General features: G+C 40.0%; 1 protein-coding gene across 1 annotated transcript in view; it reads right to left on the bottom strand.

Annotated features, from left to right (window-relative positions):
* LVRN (laeverin) overlaps positions 1-25221 on the bottom strand; it is a 97421-nt gene that overhangs the window by 57410 nt on the left and 14790 nt on the right. Inside the window, exons 2-4 of the mRNA XM_075272243.1 lie at positions 15179-15321; positions 13193-13332; positions 3529-3655 (exon numbers count right to left, since the gene is read on the bottom strand). Coding sequence (XP_075128344.1) covers positions 3529-3655; positions 13193-13332; positions 15179-15321 — 410 coding nt within the window. The remainder of the gene's footprint in view (positions 1-3528; positions 3656-13192; positions 13333-15178; positions 15322-25221) is intronic.

The following is a 25221-nucleotide window of genomic DNA, read 5'->3' as shown; positions in this document are numbered from 1 at the left end:
GCATACATTCATAATGGTGGCTGTAGCCCAAAAAGTACTTGTACCAATTTGTTAATTTCCATCAACAACTTTATTACACTTCTAGGTCAGCAGTTATCGGGCATTATTCCACAGGATCACCAGGGACAGGGGCACAATTTGATTAAGTTACCATGGACTTGATGGACGATATTTCCTTTGGCCACCAGTGATAATAACACATATTATTTCTAATCGCTAAGAGAAAATGATATAACGAAATTTCAAAAATTGTGTATCAAATACATGCTACAAGGCAATTACAAGCTGAGCCCTGTACAGATGTCTCAATATATCACCACCAGGGCTTTCTTTAAGAATATCTATTACAAAGTGTCTTAAATTCACCTGCGCCATTATGGCAACATTCTCACCAGTCTGTTGTGCTGATCTGTGCTGGATCAGAGCAACAGGCTGAAAAACTAATATCATAATAGACACATATGGACCATATACTGTTTGCATCCATCATTATTCACTGTAATGTAAAACAAGATGGAAGCCTAAAGGATTTCGTCTTCTGTTTGAAAAGTAAAGAAACAAGACGATAGAAAGCTTCTGTTTTGTTCTATACAGTACATTTCAGTGAATCGTGATGGTTAGAGACACATTAGGGCAGATAAACTAAAGCTGTCTAACTAGATGGTGCAAAGTAGATTAACTACACAGTCTTAAACCACCAATCTTTTAGTCTGTCTACTCTAACTTCACACCACTCAGTTGTTGGCTTAGTTTACAACAGAATTTTGGTGTAGAAATTTGGCCCAATGGCTGAAATTTTGGTGCTACTTCTAGAATAGACCGATATGAACTTTATCAAGTTTTTAAAATGTTTCTATGACAATTGGAGTAACATTTCAAAGTTTTCAAATCTTGGGACAAAAAAAAAAAAATCAAATTACAAGTATTCAACCTACAACTAGGGCGCTGAGTGAGCGGAGTTACAAACAAGCAAACATACTGTACTGTACATGAAACCAAATTAGTTCATATACTTATGTTATGATTATATACATATCAGTATGGACAAAACAAAAGTAGGTGGTCATAATAATCTTACCACTAAGTGTTTAATGTTGTAGAGTTCTTTTGGAAGTCTGAGACCTCATTCACATCTGCGTCGGTAATCCGTACGGGGGAGTCCACACTTTTCCTGTCCACATGACTTGTGCGGAGACCGTGTGGAAGATACACGGACCCCATTATAGTTTATGGTGTCCATCTGCTTTCACTGCACACCGCTTGCCAATGCGTTCGGTAGTCCGTTCAGGCGGGTCCCGGACTCCCCTGAATGGATTACCTACACAGATGTGAACGAGGCCTAAAACAACTAAAAAAAAAAAACAAAACAAACAACTAATGACCCCCCCTCCCCCTCCTTCCTCGCCTAACTTGTTTCTCTGGTTCTCAAGCATCTCGAGGGAAAACAAGACACTATTCACCCACACAGTGCCCTGATACCTCTGAAGATGCAGGAGAGCCAATGAAACATGTCGGGGGTCATTAGTTGCTTTTCACAATGGGGATCCTGCTGATCGGCAACATAGACTCCGCAGACGTCCGTGTCCTGCCGCACTCGCCCTTAGAGTTCTATGGGCGAGTCCGTGCAGTGACGCAATTCACGGCCATTACGGACATGTTGTATAAATTGCGGACCATGGTTGCGGTCCGGCCACACCACGGATAAAATATCCGGTGGTGTAAGAGGCCGCATTGAGTATAATGTGTCCGCAAATAGTCCGCGATTGAAAACCCTCAATTGTGACCATTTGCGGACTTACATTACGGCCATGTAAGACCAGCCTTAGACTCTGAGTTAGGATTGTGGCATATTGAATAAGAGATTTCAAAGAGCAGTATACTAAGCACAAAGCCTCCCCTTTTCCTTATTTATAATCAGGGAATTTTTTGTACTCTGTAGGTTTTACGGATGCAAATAGTTTTTAAATATTTAATAAATGGACTATAAGTGTGTATAATTGGGTAACTACACAATAGGCTATTAGTTGCCAAGAGGCAGAATGAAAAAAGATTAATTAACATACCAGACTCTAAACTAACTAGGGAAAAAAATCCAACTGTGCCAGAATCAGTGCAGTGGTATGTATTAAAGGATGCAACGAACTGGAATTGCTGGTAGGAAAGTAGGTAGGTGGTTACACTACTGAATACACAGACAAGCAACACCGTAATAAGAATTGGTAGCATAACAATCTTTGTTTGGAAAAGCTGCAAAAATGCAGAAAATCTCAAAATGAGGCAAAAAAAACTATTTAAAATATTAATCAAGCTAGAAATTTGATAAATTGTCTTTGATGAAGTGTAGTTTATGTCAAGGAGCTTATGGACTACTGAAAACACCTTGGCCTTAAAAAGAATTTGTCAGCAGTCCAGACATGCCCGATTTAGTTAATACTTCTATTTTCCATAATATTTCAATTCTAGAGTGAATTTTCTTACAACTTACACTGTGTTGTTTATCTACTGTATCTTCTAGAAATGTATGAATAATTGACAACTGGTTACCAGTTGGGGGTGTCTCTACACAGTCTGACACTGATCAGTAATGATAGTGCTGGACTGTGAGACACACCCCTTTGGCAGGGAAAATGGTAATGTTTAGTTGTCAATTTCTACATAAATATATAGAAAAAAATAACCAAGTAATGCATAGTTTTGAGAAAAGATGCTCAAAAATTGTTACTTTATAGTAAATTCAAGTATTGTGTTTACCAAAGCAGACATGTCAAGAGTGGTAACAAGTTCTCTTTAAGGCTGAAGCCCTACGTTGCGAAAATGCAGCATTTTAGCTGCGGCAGAAAGGCCATGGCAAAAAATGCTGCATTTGACAGTACCTGCAAAGTGGATGGGATTTTTTATGCAGATTTTACTGTGGTTTTTTAAACCAAAGCCAGGAGTGGATTAAGCAGAAGGAAGAAGTTATAAGATCTTCCTATATAGTCCCCAATATTTTGTAGCCATTCTTGGCTTTGGCTGAAGAAAGTACAGCAAACTCTACATGAAAAGCAGCTTTTCAACAATGTGGGGCTTCAGTGTGAGACTAAAGCCCTAGGTAGTGAAATGCAGCAATAAAAACAGCAGCGTAAAATGCCGTGGTTTTTGCTGCAGAGCATTAGCATTAAAGATGTGGGGTCCTGCCGTAATGGGGATTTTCAATAAAATTAACTACATTTAAAATCTATAGAAAATTATAAACTAAACATTGTTGCAAATATAAATAATTGTAAATTTTGAAAGAGTTTTAAAGATTCCAGTGGCAACAGGCTTGACCAGCACTGTACAATCTTGTGTCAGCCATGATTTTCTTATTGTAGGTGGGATATCAAGCTGGAAGACTACACACATGGGCGAGAATTTTTACAACTCTGCATTATTTATATTCACAAAAAAGTTTACCATTTAATTGTCTACAAATGTAAATGTTTGAAGGGAAAAAATCCGATCTTTATCTAATAATGTATTTATGTTCAAACTGAAAAGAAATCTTACCTGTTTTTTGTAAAGGATAGGTGGTATTAAGTAAATCCTCCATATATGAAAAAATTGGCCCCACAATATCCAAAGAAAAGTTTGCATATCCATTCTTTATTACTTCCTTACGTGCCCAAACTCGTATCTAAATAACATGAAAAGACACATTAGATTTTTCATAATATGGCAACTCGGCAAGTTCTATGAAATCAATAAGATATAAATGAAGTGATAAAAAAAATTGAAGAAAGAAAGAAAAGTGTCTGAAAATAAAATTGAAGATACCATTAAAAAAGTGCAGGTTTGAAGTGCAGGTATGAAGGCAGCCTTACTGTTCTCTCAAAGTGAACATCTACCCTGAACAATGCTTTTTTTTAATCTAGATAGGTGAAAAAGTATGACCTGGTTCTCAGACCTTCCCCAAAATCTATTTATACTCAGGACTGCACATTAACTTGTACTAGACAAATACCTGGTATGAGTTAATGTGTACTTTCTCTTCCTACGGAGCATTGCCTGATAACTAGATCTCCATACACTAGTGGAACTCTTCAATGAGAAACAACGCCCCCCCCCCAAGGTACCGTATATCCAGGACTGGAGCTATAACAGCTGAGCTTTCAATATAGGAGTGTTCTTTATTGTAAGATCAGTAAAACTATGAACTATTTGCCATAGAAGATTGTCATGGTGAACACATTTAGGCCAGGGCCCCACGTGGTGTTTTACAGTCAGAGAAGAGTGGATGAGATTCTAGCGAAACCTATGCCCACTAAAAAGTAAAAACCACGCTGCGGACATGCGACGATTTCCAAAACTGACGTGGTTTTGGAAATCACAGTATGTCAAAAATACCTATGGAAATGAGAGCGGTCTCCCCATAGGTGTAATTAAAATAGGAAGTCCGCAGAGGAAACCTCTGCGAACTTTCTGTCTAGAACCACAATGCGTCGATGCTGCAGTTTTTCTCACAGTGCATTTTTGCTTCGGGATGCCATGTGGGTCCTTAGCATTAGAAGAGAGTCTTCTAATCACTTCTAAACCACTTATATGCTGTTATAAGGCAATAGAAATTGTAGTTACTAGATTACTGAATATGAGTTGTTGATCCAGGAATTTCCTTATGATTCACAATAACATGCAAAGAACTGGCTCATGGAGGTTTGCCTGACTTTAAATCAACATTGCAACATAACAGACTGAACAGGATACACACAACCCATCAAATTTCATGCCCCAAAACGTTAAATGGTAAAATTCTGGATGCCTGTACGTATATTCCACTATGCAGAGACAGGAGTTTATTGGATATCCCAGCCAAAATATTAACCCCTTCCCGCCAGAGAAATTTTTCGATATTCGTTTTTTGACTCTTCTCCTTCTACACCCCATTACTTTTTAAATTTTCTATTCACAGAGCCGTATGAGGGCTTAATCTTTGTAGAACAAATTGTTCTTCATAACGGTATCATTTTTTATTCTGTACAATGTACTGGGGAAAAAAAATTCTGAATGGGCTGGAATTGGCGAAAAAGTGCACTTGTGTGACTTTCTTAGGGGTGTAGTTTTTACAGCGTTCACCACACCACAGTGCAGTGTCTGCTATCAGATTTCACTCTCATTAGGGCACCTTCACACGGTGTAAGCGTTCGGCTCATTCCGAGCCGTACACACGAGCGCTTCTAAACACTTCCCATTCACTTCAATGGGAGCGCGTGTAAAGGCAGCTTTACGAGCGCTCCCATTGAAGTGAATGGGAAGTGTTTAGAAGCGCTCGCGTGTACGGCTCGGAATGAGCCGAGCGCTTACGCCATGTGAAGGGGCCCTGATAATGGGTATTAGTTCCACTGTAATGGACCCGGTAGTTATGATGGCTGAACTGCAGCATAGTGGTCATCAGCTTTAAAAAAAGGGGTTAAGGTGATACATATTATGTCAGTGGAATATGACAGTCAGATATCTGATCACAAAGCCAATGAGAGCCATTGAAAAAGCTGAAGCAAAGTTTCTTGGAACTATTTAACTTGTTAAGAGTCACCGTCAAATCAACTACATTTTTATATTGTAAAAAAAATCAGCTCAAAATATTAACACTAACATATGGCATAGTGTTAAATGGCAGAAATTGGGGTCCAGCAGGTTCCGTATGTAACTGCTGTTTTAGCAGTCTATCTACAGATCTGAACGATGCAGAGCTAGGGCTAGTGCGAACGTAGTGTAAGTAGTCATTTAGTGTTGCATCCAAGAGCATGGTTTTCAGATTCCTGCACTTTTGTTACCGCTCATTAACACGACCAAGTTTCACCCGTCCAGGCATTCGCCGGATTTACTGGCCTGAACATCATGTTGGGAGAGGAACTCCTAGTATAATGTACAATGGTTATCTCTGCTGCTAGGACTTCTTACATTCCTGCTGTCTTGCAGCGATTTTACTATGCCTGAAACAAAATATATGGTGTAAAGGAACCTTAGTTTTGCCTGAGCTGGACGCATCTAATGAAATGGCTACAGTCCCATCTTGCAGAAACACAGCACTTTTGGCTGCTGCAGCAAACAGTGGAAAAAACACAGAATTTCTGGCTTTCTCTGGGAGCTCATGGTGTCCTCTCCCTCCCCCCCCCCCTGTTTCTCTAGCTAGCCCACGGACTACAAGCCCTATCTACTTACCTAGCTACCTAATTCAGTCCCCCAACCCCCTCTCCCCCCCATAATACTTACGCGTCTTCTCTTCCTGGAGATGACTTTGGGGTGCCACTGTCCCCTCTTCTGCCTCTTCACCTGGGATCCGGACTTGGCGCCTGTGCAATAGTACACATTGCACAGGCGCCGGCTCTGGCTCCGTTATGAAGGAAGCAACTGACAGCAGAATAGGAAGTCAGCATTGGTGAATATGAGGGGGACGGAGGGAGCGAGAGAGGAGAACTGGTGGCCTATAGTCTCTGGAAACGCCAAAATAGAATGTCACCAGGAAATCAGAAAATGTGACTTGGGCAGTCACATGAGTATACTTTTTTTTAAGGAAATATATTAGAAGTTAGGTGGGGAAGGTTGTTTAGCTTAGGGGTAAAGTTTTAATTTATCCCAGACAACTTTAACCCTTTCACTTTATCCCGGAAATTTAACCCTTTCACTTTATCTAGGTATTGCAGAAAAGCCTTCTGCGCTTTGAAAAGAAAATGTGTTAACGCCACAAGTTCAGGAAATACAGAGGTTTTGGCTGTTGTAGAAACGTGGCAAAAAAAATAGTATGTTAGGGAGCCTTCACATGGAGTTTTCGCTCCGCTCATTCAGACGCGTAAACACATGTCAAAGTGACCGCTGTAAAACAGAATCCCATAGACTTCAATGTGTGCTGGTTTACGTGAGCTACACATTGAAATCAACGGGTTTAAAAGCCTCCCATTGATTTCAATGTGTAGCGCACGTAAAACCAGCACACATTGAAGTCTATGGGATTGTGTTTTACAGCGGTCACTTTGACAGGTGTTTACGCGTCTGAATGAGCGGAGCGTAAACTCCGTGTGAAGGCTCCCTTAGGTGAATACACCACAGAAAAAGTGTTTACAGTCACTGCAAAGTGAATGGGATATGCTCATCTTGCAAAAAACACGCTGGGATTTCCAATACTGTTGTGGTTTTAGAAATCACAGCGTGTCAATTATACCATCGGAAACAGTATTGGTTTCCCTATAGCTATAATTGTAACGGAAACTCTGAGGAGGAAATCTCTCTTGACTTTCTGTGAAAATTGCTATGAAAAAAAAAAACATGATGTGTAGCCGCAGTGGTCTTTCCTGCAACGCTTCAATACTGCGGCCTGCTACAGGGGGCCTTAGCTTTATACAGTCTCAGCAAAGAGAATTAGATTTTGTTTTCTGCAGAAAACCTAGTCGAAGGCAAAAATGAAAAATTTGCTCCATTTTTTTCTGTTGTTTCCATTGTGTTTTTTTCTGCAGGTTTATGTAACTGCATTACTCTGAATGTTGCCTTAGCCTTTAAGTAGCAGGTCACAGCAAAAACGCACTGTGGGAAAAATGCAGAAAAAGCAGCATGTCTGCTGAGAGTATTTTTCTGCAGGGTGTGGATAACATTCGCTACAATGCGTTTGGTAATTCGTTCGGGGGTCCACATGGGGACCGCCCAAACTGGCTATTGGACGCACTGGCAAGCAGTGAGCTTATGAAAATACACAGACCCCATAGACTATAATGGGGTCTGTGTGCTTTCCATGTGCTGCCCACACAAATCATGTGGACAGAAAAGTAGATCACAAAGTACATTTCTGTCCGTATGTTCCATGCGGACACCGTGCGGAGAGCACACGGACCCCATTATAGTCTATGGGGTCCGTGTGCTTTCACTGAATACCGCTTGCCAGTGCATCTGGTAGTCTGTTTGGGGGATCCCCAATCGGACTCCCCAAACGGATTACCAAACGTAGATGTGAACGACACCTTAGATAGGATTTTCACTACTGCATTTTATATTAGGCAGTAGGAAAAAGAAACTAGAGTACTAACAAGCACTAAGCATCATACTGGAAGACAACACTTATATGGCTATATCTGTAGCTGATGGCTTAATATTCACTTGATTTTTTTTTTGATTTTTTTTTTACAGCACACATTTGGATAGGTTAGGACTGTATAGGGAAAAGAACATGATGTTTCACTGCTGTTTTTTGTATAAACACAAGGTTCCAAGCAATTACAAAATAGAAGATAAAGATAAAGAACATGAGAGCAATTTCTTAAAAAGCCATATAACAGAATATTGCTAATAGAAAACAATATCTATTTACACCTTAATGGTACAACATAATAGCCTAAGTGCAATCTCAAGTTCAATATAATTAACATAGTAACAAACTACACAAAAAGTAAAAAATATTCTTAAATATAAGAGCACATGCTTAGGCTTTGAAACTGCTTTTCTAGGCTAATTTACAACATAAGAATAACCATCTGCCTCCCACTACACTGTTTTATGTGAGTTTTTATTACTATGTTATTTAAAGCAGAGGTTCAGAAATCTTCTGATGGTGCTCTCAACATTCTACTCTCTGTAGGACTGACATGAATGTTTCCATTCCTTTGATGCATATGCCCTTCCTCTGTTTCATCTCTATGCCCTCCAGTATATGCTGCTTTTTATGGCTTCACCTTACAAGTAAAGTCAACTCGCAGCACAAAGTAAAACTGCAATCTAGATGGCAGAAGACTCACAGACATTAACAGTAACAGACTACAGACAACGTTATGACTATGTATTGTGATATTTGGAAGGTAATGGCTGGCTATTTGCCAAGTTGCAAAACAATTATTTGATCTACAATATACAATTACCATAATTTGTTGAAATCTGAATCTGAAACTTTTGGGATTCATTGCGCATGATTCGTTCAAAATTGCAGTCGTCACTTTACAGATCAGAAGGAGACTTAGGCCCTATTCACATCTGTGTTTGGGTTTCCGTTTGGAAGTTTGCTTGGGGACGTTCTGAACGGAAACTTATACGCATTAAAGAGCAGTTACCTGGGAAATCCGTAGAACCCAGAGACTATAATGGGGTCCGTGTGGTTTCTGCACAAAACATGTGGAGAGAAAAGTCCTGCAAGCAGCAGTTTTCTCACCGCATATTTCATGCGGAAACTGAGCAGAATCCACACAAACCCCATTATAGTCTATGGGGTCCGGGGGTTTTCTTTAGGTAGCTCCTTTTTAATGCATATCAGTTTCTATTCGGGAGGTCCCCAAGTGGACTCCCCGAATGGAAACCCAAACGCAAATGTGAATAGGGCCTTAGGGTACTTGCACATGACTGAGTCCTGTCCATGGGAAATGGCCCCATGTGGGCAGAAGGACCTGGACTGAGTGTGCATAGAAGTCACTGCATCATAGTCAGCTATGATTCAGTGAGCTGATTTAGGGCTGTGAAGAAAGGCCACATTATGGCTGGTTTTTCGTCGCTTTGACAACACATTGAATTGTTCATGTCTATTGACATGGCTGTTTTTTTACGGTCACCAAAACACTGAAATGCTCTATCATTGTCCTCTATCATTTTACCTTAGTACGGCACCTCCCTACAAAGTATGGCTCGGTCAGATCAGAAACATTTCATTGAATTGTCAAGTTTTTCCTACATTTTCAGGAGGAGTAATGGTGGAGCAATACTTTGCAGAGTTTTAAAAAATGATGATCCAGAATTGTTATTTTATAGTGGATACAAGTATTTACTGAAACAAAAAAAGTTAGGTTGGTTGCCAGATTTTCTTTATGTCTTATATATAATAGGAACTCTCTGGTTTGCAATTCTTTATAATCTCAATAGAGTACAATAGTGGGTAACAAAGACTGTAATTGCATCTGTTTATGTTCATATTTAAAACATCTACAGCATCTGTAGCAGTAAATAGCTTTAATTTTTAGGATTTTTTTGTACTAATACTATTAGTTATATATATATATATAGTCCTATGAAAAAGTTTGGGCACCCCTATTAATCTTAATCATTTTTAGTTCTAAATATTTTGGTGTTTGCAACAGCCATTTCAGTTTGATATATCTAATAACTGATGGACACAGTAATATTTCAGGATTGAAATGAGGTTTATTGTACTAACAGAAAATGCGCAATATGCATTAAACCAAAATTTGACCGGTGCAAAAGTATGGGCACCTCAACAGAAAAGTGACATTAATATTTAGTACATCCTCCTTTTGCAAAGATAACAGCCTCTAGTCGCTTCCTGTAGCTTTTAATCAGTTCCTGGATCCTGGATGAAGGTATTTTGGACCATTTCTTTCTACAAAACAATTCAAGTTCAGTTAAGTTTGATGGTCGCCGAACATGGACAGCCCGCTCTCAAATGATCTGAAAACAAAGATTGTTCAACATAGTTGTTCAGGGGAAGGATACAAAACGTTGTCTCAGAGATTTAACCTGTCAGTTTCCACTGTGAGGAACATAGTAAGGAAATGGAAGACCACAGGGACAGTTCTTGTTAAGCCCAGAAGTGGCAGGCCAAGAAAAATATCAGAAAGGCAGAGAAGAAGAATGGTGAGAACAGTCAAGGACAATCCACAGACCACCTCCAAAGAGCTGCAGCATCATCTTGCTGCAGATGGTGTCACTGTGCATCGGTCAACAATACAGCGCACTTTGCACAAGGAGAAGCTGTATGGGAGAGTGATGAGAAAGAAGCCGTTTCTGCACGTACGCCACAAATAGAGTTGCCTGAGGTATGAAAAAGCACATTTGGACAAGCCAACTTCATTTTGGAAACAAAGATTGAGTTGTTTGGTTATAAAAAAAAGGCGTTATGCATGGCGTCCAAAAAGAAACAGCATTCCAAGAAAAACACATGCTACCCACTGTAAAATTTGGTGGAGTTTCCATCATGCTTTGGGGCTGTGTGGCCAATGCCGGCACCAGGAATCTTGTTAAAGTTGAGGGTCGCATGGATTCCACTCAGTATCAGCAGATTCTTGAGAATAATGTTCAAGAATCAGTGACGAAGTTGAAGTTACGCCGGGGATGGATATTTCAGCAAGACAATGATCCAAAACATCGCTCCAAATCGACTCAGGCATTCATGCAGAGGAACAATTACAATGTTCTGGAATGGCCATTCCAGTCCCCAGACCTGAATATCATTGAACATCTGTGGGATGATTTGAAGCGGGCTGTCCATGCTCGGCGACCATCAAACTTAACTGAACTTGAATTGTTTGTCCAAAATACCTTCATCCAGGATCCAGGAACTGATTAAAAGCTACAGGAAGCGACTAGAGGCTGTTATCTTTGCAAAAGGAGGATCTACTAAATATTAATGTCACTTTTCTGTTGAGGTGCCCATACTTTTGCACCGGTCAAATTTTGGTTTAATGCATATTGCACATTTTCTGTTAGTACAATAAACCTCATTTCAATCCTGAAATATTACTGTGTCCATCAGTCATTAGATATATCAAACTGAAATGGCTGTTGCAAATACCAAAATATTTAGAACTAAAAATGATTAAGATTAATAGGGGTGCCCAAACTTTTTCATAGGACTGTATATATATATATATATATATATATATATATATATATATATATATATATATACACAGAGCCAGCAATTATTTGCGCAGTCGGGCACAGCAAAAACGTACACCAAACACACACAGCAGCAGAGGCAAGAATAACCCCTAACATAACTATGAAAATAACCATCCATGGAAACAATAAAAAGTTTCTCAGGTTCCTCTAAACTGATTTCAAGATTCTGCTAAGGAGCCACTGGAGAGTGGAATATATCCTATACAGAGAGAAGATGTGATATAGCAGCTAACAGAAAACCAACTCACTTTATAAATGCAGAATTGGCTAGATGAGCAACTCGCCATGTAACTCAACAGTAAAGCAAAGGATTTGAGAAGGAATTACTATAAAACATCTAAGTAACCCGTTCTTATACTGAAATATAGAGCTAAGCTTTATAAAGACCCATTCATGAACTAAAGTGTAAAGTATCACAAGTGGTCTGAAGTGCAACTTATGTACCGTATTTTTCGGACTATAAGACGCACTTTTTTTCCTCCCAATATGGGAGGAAAATGTGTGTGCGTCTTATAGTCCGAATGCAGCGTGTGCAGCGTCTGTGTCCCGTCTGTGTGAATCAAAAGGAGAGCAGCAAGGTGCCTGCCTGCTCTGCCCCTCCTTCCCTGTCTGTGTCGCATCATTGCAGGAGCGAGATATGAGAGGCAGGGAAGTAGGGGCGGGCCAGACAGGTGAAGGAAGCGTGGTTTCAAGCTTGCCGAGAAAACCACGCCTCCTTCTCCCGTCTGGCCCGCCCCTCCTTCACTGCCTCTCAGATCTGGCTCTGGCAATGAAGCCACACAGACAGGGAAGGAGGGGCGGGCCAAACGGGAGGAGGAGGCGTGGTTTTCTCGGCAAGCTTGAAACCACGCCTCCTTCACCCGTCTGGCCCGCCCCTACTTCCCTGCCTGTGTGGCTTCATTGCAGAAGCAAGATCTGAGAGGCAGTGAAGGAGGGACGAGCCAGACGGGTGAAAGAGGTGTGTTTTCAAGTTTGCTTAGAAAACCACACCTCCTTCACCCGTCTGGCCCGCCCCTTTTTCTCTTCTTGCATAGCTTCACTTCAGGGTGTCTCTTTCCATCCATGGATGAGATAGATTAGATATAGATAGATAGATAGACAGAAAGACAGACAGACAGACGGATAGATAGATAGATAGATAGATAGATAGATAGATAGATAGATAGATAGATAGATAGAGATATATGTTCAAATCACCCCTATATCCCTAGAATACATATAAAACAAAAACATTACTGTGAAACACATACACATTTGGTATCCCTGTGTCCGAAAGCCCCCGGTTCTATTTACATTGGTGAAATATTATATTATTAGGTTATTAAATATTTCACCAATTTTTTTTCCTTAAAAATTTTTTTTTTCCCTATTTTCCTCCTCTAAAACCTTAGTGCGTCTTATGGTCCGGTGCGTCTTATAGTCCGAAAAATACGGTATAAAGTGTTCTTCATTAAGGATCAAAGTGACTGAAAAGAAATGTTCTTAAAAGGTTACTACATGAGAATCCAAATATCTGAGAACGTTATTGCCTTAGCAGAGCTGCCAAACACTTTCTTAAGTAGATCCGCTTTACCTCATTGCCCCTCTCCGTTGTTCTGACGTAATCAAAGTCGCAGACTACAAAAGCCGTGATATAGGTTGACATTTTCAGAGTAGTGTTAAATGTTGTGACGGTCCATTTAGTTCCATCTATATCTTCTCTTTCGGATGTAGCTGGAGAAATTGAATTCATTTTAGTACAGACGTATTCAAACCAGGCACAGGGTACAGACATTCACATGGCAGTGTTTCTAAATCTTTTCGGACTCAGGGCACCCCTGAACAAATAAAAAATTTTCAGGGCACTTCGATCAAATAATTTTTTATCAGGAGACAAAGATGGGATTGGGATGGGACACAATGGGATTGAGGGCCCTGCTCCCAGGAGCTTACAGTCTATGAGGTAGAGGGGGTGGCACAAGAGGTAGCAGGGGCGGCATTGGAGGTAGTATTGCTTATACAATGGACCAGCTGTTTTTATGTTAAAGGTTATTTTCCTTACACATATAAGAAAAGCTGTATGAGCCGTCACCAGTCAGTGTCCCGTTATGTGCAGATGGAGCCTGAACATGTCAGGTCACAGAAACACTCAATACATAAAATAAACTGCACAAAGACATACAAATATACCTACTACATACAAAAATCCCATTTCTCCTTTTACTTACTATTACAGTATGTAATAGAGCTATAATTGATGTAATGGGAATGATCATAGTAGTGACAAACATCATGTAATACAGTGAAGAAACATGCCTTATTTGGGATATGGTGTAATGTAAGGAATTTTGGATTGGTATTTCAGTATGTTCCATATCATTATACCTGGGTCCCAACTATATTGTAGATGGGGGTCAGCACAATCCACACTATAGAGGTAAAGCAGGACCTATTGGGAATTTGCAATCCACATGGTACTTTTTATTGGTTTCGACCTTTTGTATCTATTTCTTGTGTACAAATAATAAAGTTTTTATTTATATTTTTCATAGCTTTTATCTACTTCTTATATTTGCCTGGTTATGCTATTATTTTTTGCTATTCTCTCTTGTTACACCTGTTTATTTGTAAAAGCTCCTCAATTTTATATGCAAATAATATTTCTTTAGTGGAGGGAGGGCCACACCAGCGAGGTACCGTCTTCTCATAACAGAGCATCATGTAATAGTTATTATTTCCAAGCAGGATCCAATTAAAAATGGAATTTACAATTACATTTACACTAGCTAAAGCTTACAACACTTGAACAATTTTACCAGCTTTTTGCTTTGTGCATGAATTAGTCATTTTATTAATGTGCTTTACTTCCTGCATTCACAAGTGAGTCTCACAAACAGGTACACTACTCTAATAATTCTTGAAAAATATCATTGCAAAGGAACATTTCTAAAATGTGAACATACAATAGATAAGATTTATTAAGATTGGCGTATTGTATGCCAGGCGCCTGACTCCCACAGGGGACCATGAAGATGCTCCGGCCACTTTATAAATGAGTAAAAGATCCCTGCACCAGCGTAACTACTGGGGTAGCAGCAGTAGAGGCTGCCACAGGGCCCGGGACATTAGGGGACCTCTGCGTTTTTTGGGTTTTTTTAATAAGCCGTTACCGACTGGAGGAACTTTATTCCTAATTCTACTTTTGCACTGAACACGCGGACTTTCTGTGAAAAGTGCTGCAGGATGCTACATGGAGCCTTAGCTTTAAACACATTTATTTGACTCCTTATCCTGCAGGACTAGTTCTCCAAAGTCAGGCCTTATCTCTGTCTCATGGACATGTGAAAGTGTGATGAGGATAGGAAATTATAGTCATTCATGAAAGTTTTAGTTTTTAGTGGAATAAATCTTTGAAGTGATGACTGATCAGAAACCCCAATATCATGAACAAGGCATTGTGACTTTTTTGTATATCAACCAGTCTACCCAAATTTTATCTAAATTTACAAATTATGGAAAATATTCCTTTGGAAATAAATGCAAAAATAAATAATAAAATAATAAATAATTTTGCACATACCTATAGCCAGCATATTAGATAATGCCACGTAGCTTGAATTATGGACAATTCTAGTTCTAAAAGTTGCCTTAAGAGCAGGTTCATCAAAGCAGGGGTAGACTGTCCGAGCAGATGTCGGCTCCAGTTCTGATGCAATTAGGACCCTGTGGACAGAAACTGTGATAGTGATCATGACCTCAAGCATCATGTGGATGAAAGGTTTTATACAGAATATAGACTGGATCACAAGGAAGGAAAAGAGAACAAGTAATAAACCTTCTAACAATCTGACAGTAACTTAATACTCTACCTCTAGAACTTTCACAATTTATGATAATTACTTTTTTTGCTCATTAAATGTGAAAAGTGAGATCATAAGGAATTTCACATACATATATACAAGTACATTTACAGTAGTGCATATCACTAAGGATAGACATATACACCCAACAGCTATTACTTCCATCTTCTCTATACACCTGCATGTCAGCTCAGATAAACATACATACAGAGATGTAGCATGCAGCTCCTGGACTCCAATGTACACTCTATAATGAGGCCCCTTAATACTTTGTGCCATTTAGAATAGTGGTATATATTATGTGGCAGTGAGACCTTTGGGTTGCCCCCAACTTCTAGAGTGACATACCTCTGAAACCCCTATAGCTTTGCCCCTCTCTGTTTTATAGTTTTAAAGTCATTTGGGTACAGTGAGCCATGTTCACTTGGCGCTTACCCTCAGAGTCCATTCACATGGAGTATCTTGGCGCTGATTCTGGCTTGGAACCCGCGTCAGAATCAGCGTGAAAAAAAAAGCATCCCATTGATTTCAATGGGTTCTGCGTGAAAAACAGAACCCATTGACGTCAATGGGAGGCTTTTTTTCATGCTGATTCTGACACGGATTCCACGCCAGAATCAGCATCAAAATACTCAGTGTGAATGGACCCTTAGGATTATACAATCTAGGTAGACTTGACTGACAGTTATCTGTATGGAAACAGGGAGAGACCTTTCAATCAAGCCAAGTCGGGCAAGGAGAGTCTGAAGGTAAGACACCCAATGGACACTTCTCCATGATCTGAGTTAAAGAGGCTGTGCAATTAAAGACACATAGTCCCTCTTCAAAGGATAATGAAAAAGTCAGATAGCTGGGATCTGAGCACTGGATCACCCAGCAAGCAGGAGTATGGAGGAGAGTCCCCCTGAAGTCTTGCATGACTGGCACTCCATTTACATCTATATTGCTTCTGGAGACTGTGGTCCTAGTGGCCCAATATAAACGAAAAGAGCACAGGTCATGCAAGTGTATGGCCACATGATTCATGGGAAGGATGCAGGAGGACTATCAGTCCCCCCTTCTCCTGACTGCAGGAGGATCAAGCGGTCTGACCTCCAAGATTTGACACTTATCCCCTACCTTGTGGATAGGGGGTAAGTGTCCTTAATAGCACAACCTCTTAAAACATAGTGTCCCGTAAAGAGTGCGCCTACTGCTAATAGACAGTTTCTTCTCATTACAAGAGCTTAGATGGAACAGGTCTCATATGTTTCCTTTACAATACTTTACTTTAGGGAATGAATTCACCCCAGCAGCCAGGTTCTTATTTTTTTACACTTTTTGACCTCTGGTATTTCTTCAGTTCTGCATCACACAGTAGAATAGGAATATCATCGAATATGTGCCTTGAGGGTGAACATGTACCTTATCACAACGCTTTCTTTGATAAATGACCCCCAGGAATACATATAAATCTATTTTTAAAACAGGTAAATTTAGTGATCATGAAAATGGAAATCTGCAACTGAGATAGCATTGTCCTGAACTGTAAATTAGATTCATTTCTCTTGTAAACTCTCAATAAAAGAAAGAAAATTAAAGCTAATTTGAGAACAATCTCATGTAAGCATTGAAATATGCTTGTGTGTACAGTCTGTACCAAGAACAAAGTAGAACTTTAATCCCCCCTAAATCTTTGAATAATGCACAGCAGTGTGAACGTTTCTATCAGGTTATCGGCCCAGAGCCACTGTGTGGGCACTTAACTCTTTACATTTTGTACAAGTCTTTTTTTGTCCAGAGCTATAATTTTAAGATTGTGCCATGATTGCTAACATTATTCTCCGTGAGCTAATGACTTTGCACCTTGTAGCGTTTTAATCCCATAACCTATTAACTATGGATTACTGTATATCATTTATACAACTCAAAGTAGATCGGATTTTATTCTCATGGAAATCGCTTTTCTAAAGTATAATTTTCACATTTTTGTTAAAAACTTTATTACTTTGTGACATTTAAACCGTCTTTCCACGTAAGTGGTTTCTTTGCATATCATAAAATAAAACCGTTATAATGTTATTTCCAATACTGGGTGAAGGATCCAGTGAATTAAAGGCTGGAGTATTTACTGCAGATGTTATCCATACACAGGCTGATTTACTAACCCGCTAATCCCTGTCCTGGGAATGTATGTCAGATATTCATACAACATTAGAAGCTATTTATAAGACTGAATCATTAAGAGATGGGAATCTCTGTTAAGGAAAAACACTTGTAAATGTTTCTTGTAGACTGGTTCATACAGATAGGCTGCCACACAACTAAAATAGTAGAAATGAAAGAAACAAGAGTAACAGAAGACGCTAGTGCTATCCCAAAGTTAGAGGGATTGGTCCTACATATCAGAGACAATATAAGCAAATTTGGCTTGTCCCAGCCCAAAGTGGTTTATGGAAACCCTGCCAAATACTAGGTGTTTGGGGAATGGTCTCAGGACAGGACTTAGATGTAGCAAATTTAGCAACTATGCTGGTAACTATGTTAGTGTAACACATTACTTTGTAACACGGAGATCTGAGTAAGTGGTCAGTCAGCTGACCAGTAAAAGGGGAAGACCAACCAATGGGCTCTCTGTCTGACACCTAGCTAAGACTTACAACTGGGGCTAAGGATATTAATGAATTTGGTTGCCAGCAGTACACTTAGACATAAGCATACAGCTCTCTCCTACAGTTTGTGTTAACCCCAGAGTATAATAATTATTCATGGGTGGTCCACAATGGGGCATAATACTGTGTGAAGGGGCCACTATGGGGATAATAGTGTGTTTAGGGGCCACTATGGGGCATAATAATGTGTGCAGGGGCCATAATGGGGCATAATACTGTGTGCAGAGGCCACTATGGGGAATAATAGTGTGTGCAGGGGCCACTATGGGGGATAATACTGTGTGCAGGGGACATTATGGGGCATAATACTGTGTGCAGGGGCCACTATAGGGGATAATACTGTGTACAGGGGTCACTATGGGGCATAATACTGTGTGCAGGGGATATTATGGGGCATAATACTGTGTGCAGGGGCCACTATGGGGCATAATAGTGTGTGCAGGGGCCACTATGGGGCATAATACTGTGTGCAGGGGATATTATGGGGCATAATACTGTACGCAGAGGCCACTATGGGGAATAATAGTGTGTGCAGGGGACATTATGGGGCATAATACTGTGTGAAGGGGCCACTATGGGGATAATAGTGTGTTTAGGGGTCACTATGGGGCATAATACTGTGTGCAGGGGCCATAATGGGGCATAATAGTGTATGCAGGAATGCAGTTTGTGCAGGATGGGTTGTCGGGGGGGAGGGGACACCATGTCAATGGCCCAACCATTCCTAGTTACACCACTGGACAGTACATTCAGATATGTATCATAAAATCAGTTTTGTATCCTTATTGCACTAGTGTTCCAGGATTTCTTGCATTTCCAGTCTAACAGTCTAATACTAAGATATCAAAATACTTTAAGAACACCTGGAGAGATTTATTAAGCAAAATTTTCCAGAATTCTGTTTTAATGTTGTTTGGATTTCTCAAGTGTTTTCGAGGCTTTTCTAGCTTGTGTTAAAGAGGCTGCGAAGCCTTATGGGAAAGGGTTGTGGCTCCTGTGCTACGGAAATGCACCAAAAACGGGATTAAGTCAACTAATAAGTGGTGTAATGTTGGACTAGACAGTCTAACAATAGATAGAGATTTATCAAAAAGTATCGGAAACTCTAATAATCTGAAGCAGTTTAAGTTTAAGTCTAAACCTTGGACACTATTAGTAAATGGGCCCCACTGTGTCATTTCATCTTGTGCATTTCCTTAAATTTGTCAAGTCTTTTATTGTGTTCATATTTCTTTTTAATTTTATTATAGTAGCCGTAAATCCATTTTATATTATATCATCAGCGCCCAACAATATCTAAGGCTAATTGTAAGTTGTAAAAGGTCACATAATAAAACTAAAACTCTCTCTGAACTTTTTAAGCCATATGAGATTAAAGCCCATCATTTTCCTTTAACAACACATTCACCACAAATGGCCAAAAACTACTGACCCAGAAACCTTCTGAAATGTTCCTTTTGCGTTTGTTCCTAGAAATAATTATAATTTGTAAAACCTCCTTGAAAAATGACAGCTTAAATATATACTTTTTGGAGGAGAACTACATAAAAATTACGAGGTTTCTTCATAAATTGAAAGGAGATATCCAAATCCTTAAATACTGGGAAAAGGTGGAGACTTTGCAAGGTGACTTTGTATTAAATTTTATTGGAGATAAGGAAACAGCTGAGTGAGCGTGCATCCATTTCTGCATATAGATGGGAGCTTCTTGTTAGGTATTGGTGGGAGAATGAATAGTCACGCACACCGAGGTAGCATGGAGGACAATACTCAATAGGAGTAGTAAGGGTAAATTCACACGGGGAGCATAAACCTGCCTGCCACAACTGACACGGCTTCCCCTCCAGAGTAGTCTCAAATGAATGGGCCAACTCCGGAGGTTGCTGCCGCGAGGCGGACGCCGCGGCTCGAAGAACCGCGGAATCCGCCTGAAGAAAGGGCAGCCTGCCCGACCGCCATTGTCAGGGGGCAGATTATGACGTGGATTACGCGCCATAATCCGTCCCCTCTATGCCCGTATGAACTAGCCCTAATGTGAATAAAGCATTGGGGTGAGCTAGAAAGGTTAGCTACAGTAACATTTCTATGTGTGATTCTGCTTCTCTCTCACTCAGCAAAGCCTCACCTTTGCCCTCGGATAATTCTCTGAGTTGACAGTCTGTCTTGGGAGACCATGAAGGATTTAGCAGATAACTCAGAGTGAATGGGGAAAGGAACAAAAGAGTCTAACTGAAAAAGTCAATTTTCTCTGATAAAATAGATTACTTTAAGAACACCTGGGGAGATTCTTATATTCATCTGCACCTCTGAGATATATAATGTTTGAGGAAAGTGATGTGGCCATTAAAATCTCTCTTATACTGTGAAGCAGAACAATTGTGCTTGTCAAGCGAATCTGCACTGCCCCGTACAGTATATTGTCTGTCCAAAGTCCACTCCGATGAGCAAAAAGTGGCCATGAGAGCAGCGCATTCATACACATAGCTTATATTCAGCTTCCGGGGCTGTAATAAAATTATATATGCGTTTGTCTTTTATTTAAGCTTTCCATACATAGTCTTAGATATGAGGGAAAAGTCCATATGATGATATTATATGTGATAAAAGTTTTGCCTTTCTTCAAAAATTCATTACAATAACCACACAAGAGGCATTTACTACTTCTCAAGCACAGTATCTGTTCTTAATCTGCTTTTATCCCATGTGCTAGACAGATTTTCCTTCTGCTACACACATATACATGGATATATTTATTCCTTCACAGCCTACTGTGCTTTCTATACTGTATGGCACCACAAAGTGACCATACCCCATGGTATATGATTTGCATGTGGGTCTGTGGATGTATGGAAACATTAAATGTGGTGGGAAATGATTTGTTTAGGAGGAGGCGCTGCCAGCTGGTTAAATCATTTATTGCCACAATCTGTGCAGCGATATTGCCTTATCTTATAAATATAATGTAGTGTCAGAATTGCTTTCCCACTTCCTCCTCATAGACTTCTATCTAAGGCCCAGATCACATCTATGTTTGGTATTCTGTTCAGGCAGTCCACTTGGGGACCCCCCGAACGGAATATCGAATGCATTAACAAGTGGTTAGCAAAGAAAGCACACAGACCCCATAGACTGTAACGGGGTCCTTACGTTTTCCGCGCAGTGTCCACACGAATCATGCGGAGAGAAAAGTACTTCAAGCAGCACGTGATTCGTGCAGACTCCGTGTGGAAAACACACGGACCCCATTATAGTCTATGGGGTGCTTTCTTTACTAACCACTTTATATTGCGTTCAGTGTTCCTTTTGGGGGTCCCCAAGCAGACTCCCTGAATAGAATACTGAACGCTGATGTGATCTGGCCTGAGCCATAATTTACTCTAAGTATAGGAGGAAACATTTTTCTTTAGTAACATATATGACAATATTTCTTATATTGACCTGTGCTATTCATTTCTGGAACGATGTTTGAGGCTAAGGCCCTAGGGGACGATCCACAGCGCTAAAACACTGCTGGAAAAACTTCATCGGGAAAGCATCGCGGTTCTTCCCGCAGTTCTTTTATCAGAAAGTTCACTGAGTTTTCCTCCGCAGACTTTCTGTTAACATTATATCTACAGTACAGGGAAGCCGCCGTTATTTCCATAGATATAATTGACATGTTGCATGAGCGGGAAAAAAACGCTAGCGGAAAAAAGAAGTGAGCGGCTCCCATTGATATCAATGGGAGTCATTTTTTGGAGGCGGATTCTGCGGCAAAATCTGGTCCAAAAAACTCTGTGTGAACTAAGCATTAGGCTGCTTTCATAGTGTTTGGTCAGTGATTTTGTTCAGTTATTGTGAGCCAAAATTAGGAGACTACACTGAGATCAGGTATAATAGAAATATTTGTACTTGTTCTGTGTTTTTAACCCACTCATAGTTTTGGTGCACGATTACTGATGAAAATCACTGACTAAACACTGACTGTGTGAAAGCAGTCTTATAGCAATTTTGCCATGTCTTGCACCTGTCAAGGAATTAATTAAGGGTTAATTCACATCTGCGTTTGGTAATCCATTCGGGGAGTCTGCACGGGAACCCCCCAAACAAAATACCAAATGCACTGGCAAGCGGTGAACTTATGAAAGTACACAGACTCCATAGACTATAATGGGTCCGTGTGCTTTCCGCGCGGTGCCCGCACGGAACATGCGGACAGAAAAGTAGATTTTGATCTACTTTCATGTCCTCATGATTCGTGTGGGCAGCGTGCGGAATGCACACGGACCCTATTATAGTCTATGAAGTCTGTGTACATTCACTGCACACCACCTGCCATTGCGTCCGGTAGTCCGTTCGAGGGGTCCTCATGCTGACTCCCCAAACAGATTACCAAACGCTGATGTAAACCAGGCATATGACTGCTGTAAGAAACTCCAATCTCAATGAGTTAATAAATCCCCCCCATGTCAGTATCCAGCCTAAATCTTTACATTGCAAGGAATGAAAACTGCGAGTGGAACCTGTAGCAATAATGGCATGCTGTGAGTTTGCTAGTCGCTGTGTAGGTCGCTTTGTGCTATGGGTTTTAGTTGTACCATGTGGATAAGATCTGTAGAAATGTTATCCACACTATGCTGCTACTATACATTGCAGTGAGTTAGCCGCCGGCATGCTCATGGTATCTCGCTCACTATGAGTACATCCAATATTTCCCCTGCCTATGGATTTAAATTGCATTCATCCACATTTAGTTACATTGAATTATTCCTGCAGATCACACATGATACGTACTTTACCGTCCGTCTCTGTACTAAAACTGCTACAAGTGGCTTAGGAAGGAAATATCTTGGTGTATGTTAGTCGTGTGCACATATTAAATTATGGAAAGTCAGATTAGGTGCTCACTTTTCCTTGCAATCAAAAGCAAATTGAAGCGATTCAGCCAGTATGAAAGTTTGCTACCCAACCTGCCTCTTAACTTGCCATGCACAGTGTGAAATGACTCTTGCTATAGAGGCAGAATAGCATGACCATCAATTGCATGATTTTCAACTATTTAAAATCGCATCGGAAGGAATTGTAAATGCAAAAAATACATATCATTATTCCGAAAAGTGATTTCCATTCTATTATTCAGTGTGCAGTCTCAGTTAATAATGAAGCAATTATTGCTCAGAAGACTCTGACTGCTGATAAACAAGCGGAGAGATTCCAAATCTAAACCTCATGCTCCAGTTCAGTGCTCTGAATACTGACATCTCCCAATACCAGGACTTGCTGCCCAAAAATTTCTACAGTTTACAGTCTAAGATAGAAATTAGCAGGGCTATCAACAAGTTTTTCTATCTGAGAGGTTGCATATATCACACAGGATGCAATGCTTGGTCTGCAGGGCATATCAGTTGGTGGTACTGTAGATAGCAATATGCTTGTAGCTGCTTGTTTTTCTTACATTTTACATAACAAGAATTTACATTTCGCTTATAAAATACTTACCTATTCAAATATATATCTAACATTCAAATACAGGTTTTACTTTAATACGGCCCCATTGGAAGGCAATAATGCCCAGTTATTGCCCCAGAAGATGCACATACTTTTTTATGGCACTTTAATCATTTTATCCCTTTTATTCTTAGGCCTTATTTATGAACACGAAAAAAAGCCATGTGATGGACGTTTTTATAACAGACGTTTTTAGAAAACATTGCGACCAAGAGATTTATGAATCGGCTGCCCTGCAATGCCCACATTTGTAGATGTGCAGCTCAATATCAGCTTTTTGGTATAGAGGGAACGATGACTTCCAACTATGAATTTCAGTAATTCGCATGGCCATTTTTTATGATCATTTTTAATAGGCCATCAAAAAATGGACAGATACCATTTTTATCTGCATTTACAGCTCCGTTAATAGATTAAGCCTGGTTGCACACGACCATGTACGGGCCTCCGGCTATGACTGTCATCCGTGTGTCGCCCATGCACTGGCCGTGCTTCCATAGCCCCATTCATCCAGTGAATAGTGGCCGCAGGGTACAGCTGCAAAACAGAACAGGAATGTCCTGTGTTTTGTTCCCCGGACTGTTGGCCCACACACTGATCTGTGTAATATATGGTCATGTGCACGGGCCCACCAAAATGAATGGGTCAGTATGCTATCCGGGAAAAACCCAGATCGCATACTGATCGAGCACACATTTTTTACTATGTGGTATCATTTTCATCCAGTGGTTTCATTTTAAAAGAATAGACACCCGACCATCGGTGTCCACTATCTTAGCGGTCCATGTGTCTGCTGTTCTGGTCCTCGACACTTTTATATAACATGTCTAAGGAGAATCATAGAAGTATTCCCCTTTAATGCAAAGTGTTGTATAGTAGCAGTGTGGTTATCTGCCATCACATTATGACATCACACTATGTTGTGCTAAATAACAAAATGAACTCTGCTACATCCAGCAATCTCAGCTCGGTATTATCTATAAATACCTAAATCGCCCTTCCTTGCACTCACCCACACAAGGTTTGGGGACTAAACTTTAATATGTGCAGATTAGTCAGTCTATCCCATCAGTATTCCTTCCTCTAGCTGAATGAATCCGTCTGTATCAGTGACATCTCAGTAAGATACTAAGTGATCAGGACCAGACTATTGACAATATAGCAAATATCTCTTTACATGACTGGACACATTAATTATAAAAGCGGGAGGACACATTGGCTTTATGGCTAATTTTCATCTTCTACGATAGTCTTAGTAAATCTAGAAAGATACGTCCAAACAAGCTTGATATAATGTATATTACACATTCATACATTCACATTCACCTCCAATTATTTCATCTGCCGGTAACTTCCCTGTCAGACAGAGAAGCTTTTTTTAAATAATAAATAAATAATCTTGTTTTTTTGCACTTATTTTTTTGCCCTCTTTTTGCCAGATATACTTTAATAAAGACTGTCAAATGCATTACATGAGATGGCAGAGCTGCACCTTCCGGTACCAATCATGCATTCATAATTCATTGTGGAAGACTGTCGGATAACATCATACAGGGCTAAAAACAAACGGCAATGTCTGGAAATAGTAGGAATAAATATAAGCATTATATCCCTATAAACAATGG

This window comes from Leptodactylus fuscus, chromosome 1 (genome assembly GCF_031893055.1).
Source record: "Leptodactylus fuscus isolate aLepFus1 chromosome 1, aLepFus1.hap2, whole genome shotgun sequence".
Taxonomy (NCBI): Eukaryota; Metazoa; Chordata; class Amphibia; order Anura; family Leptodactylidae; genus Leptodactylus; species Leptodactylus fuscus.
This window is presented reverse-complemented; position numbering and strand designations above follow the sequence as displayed.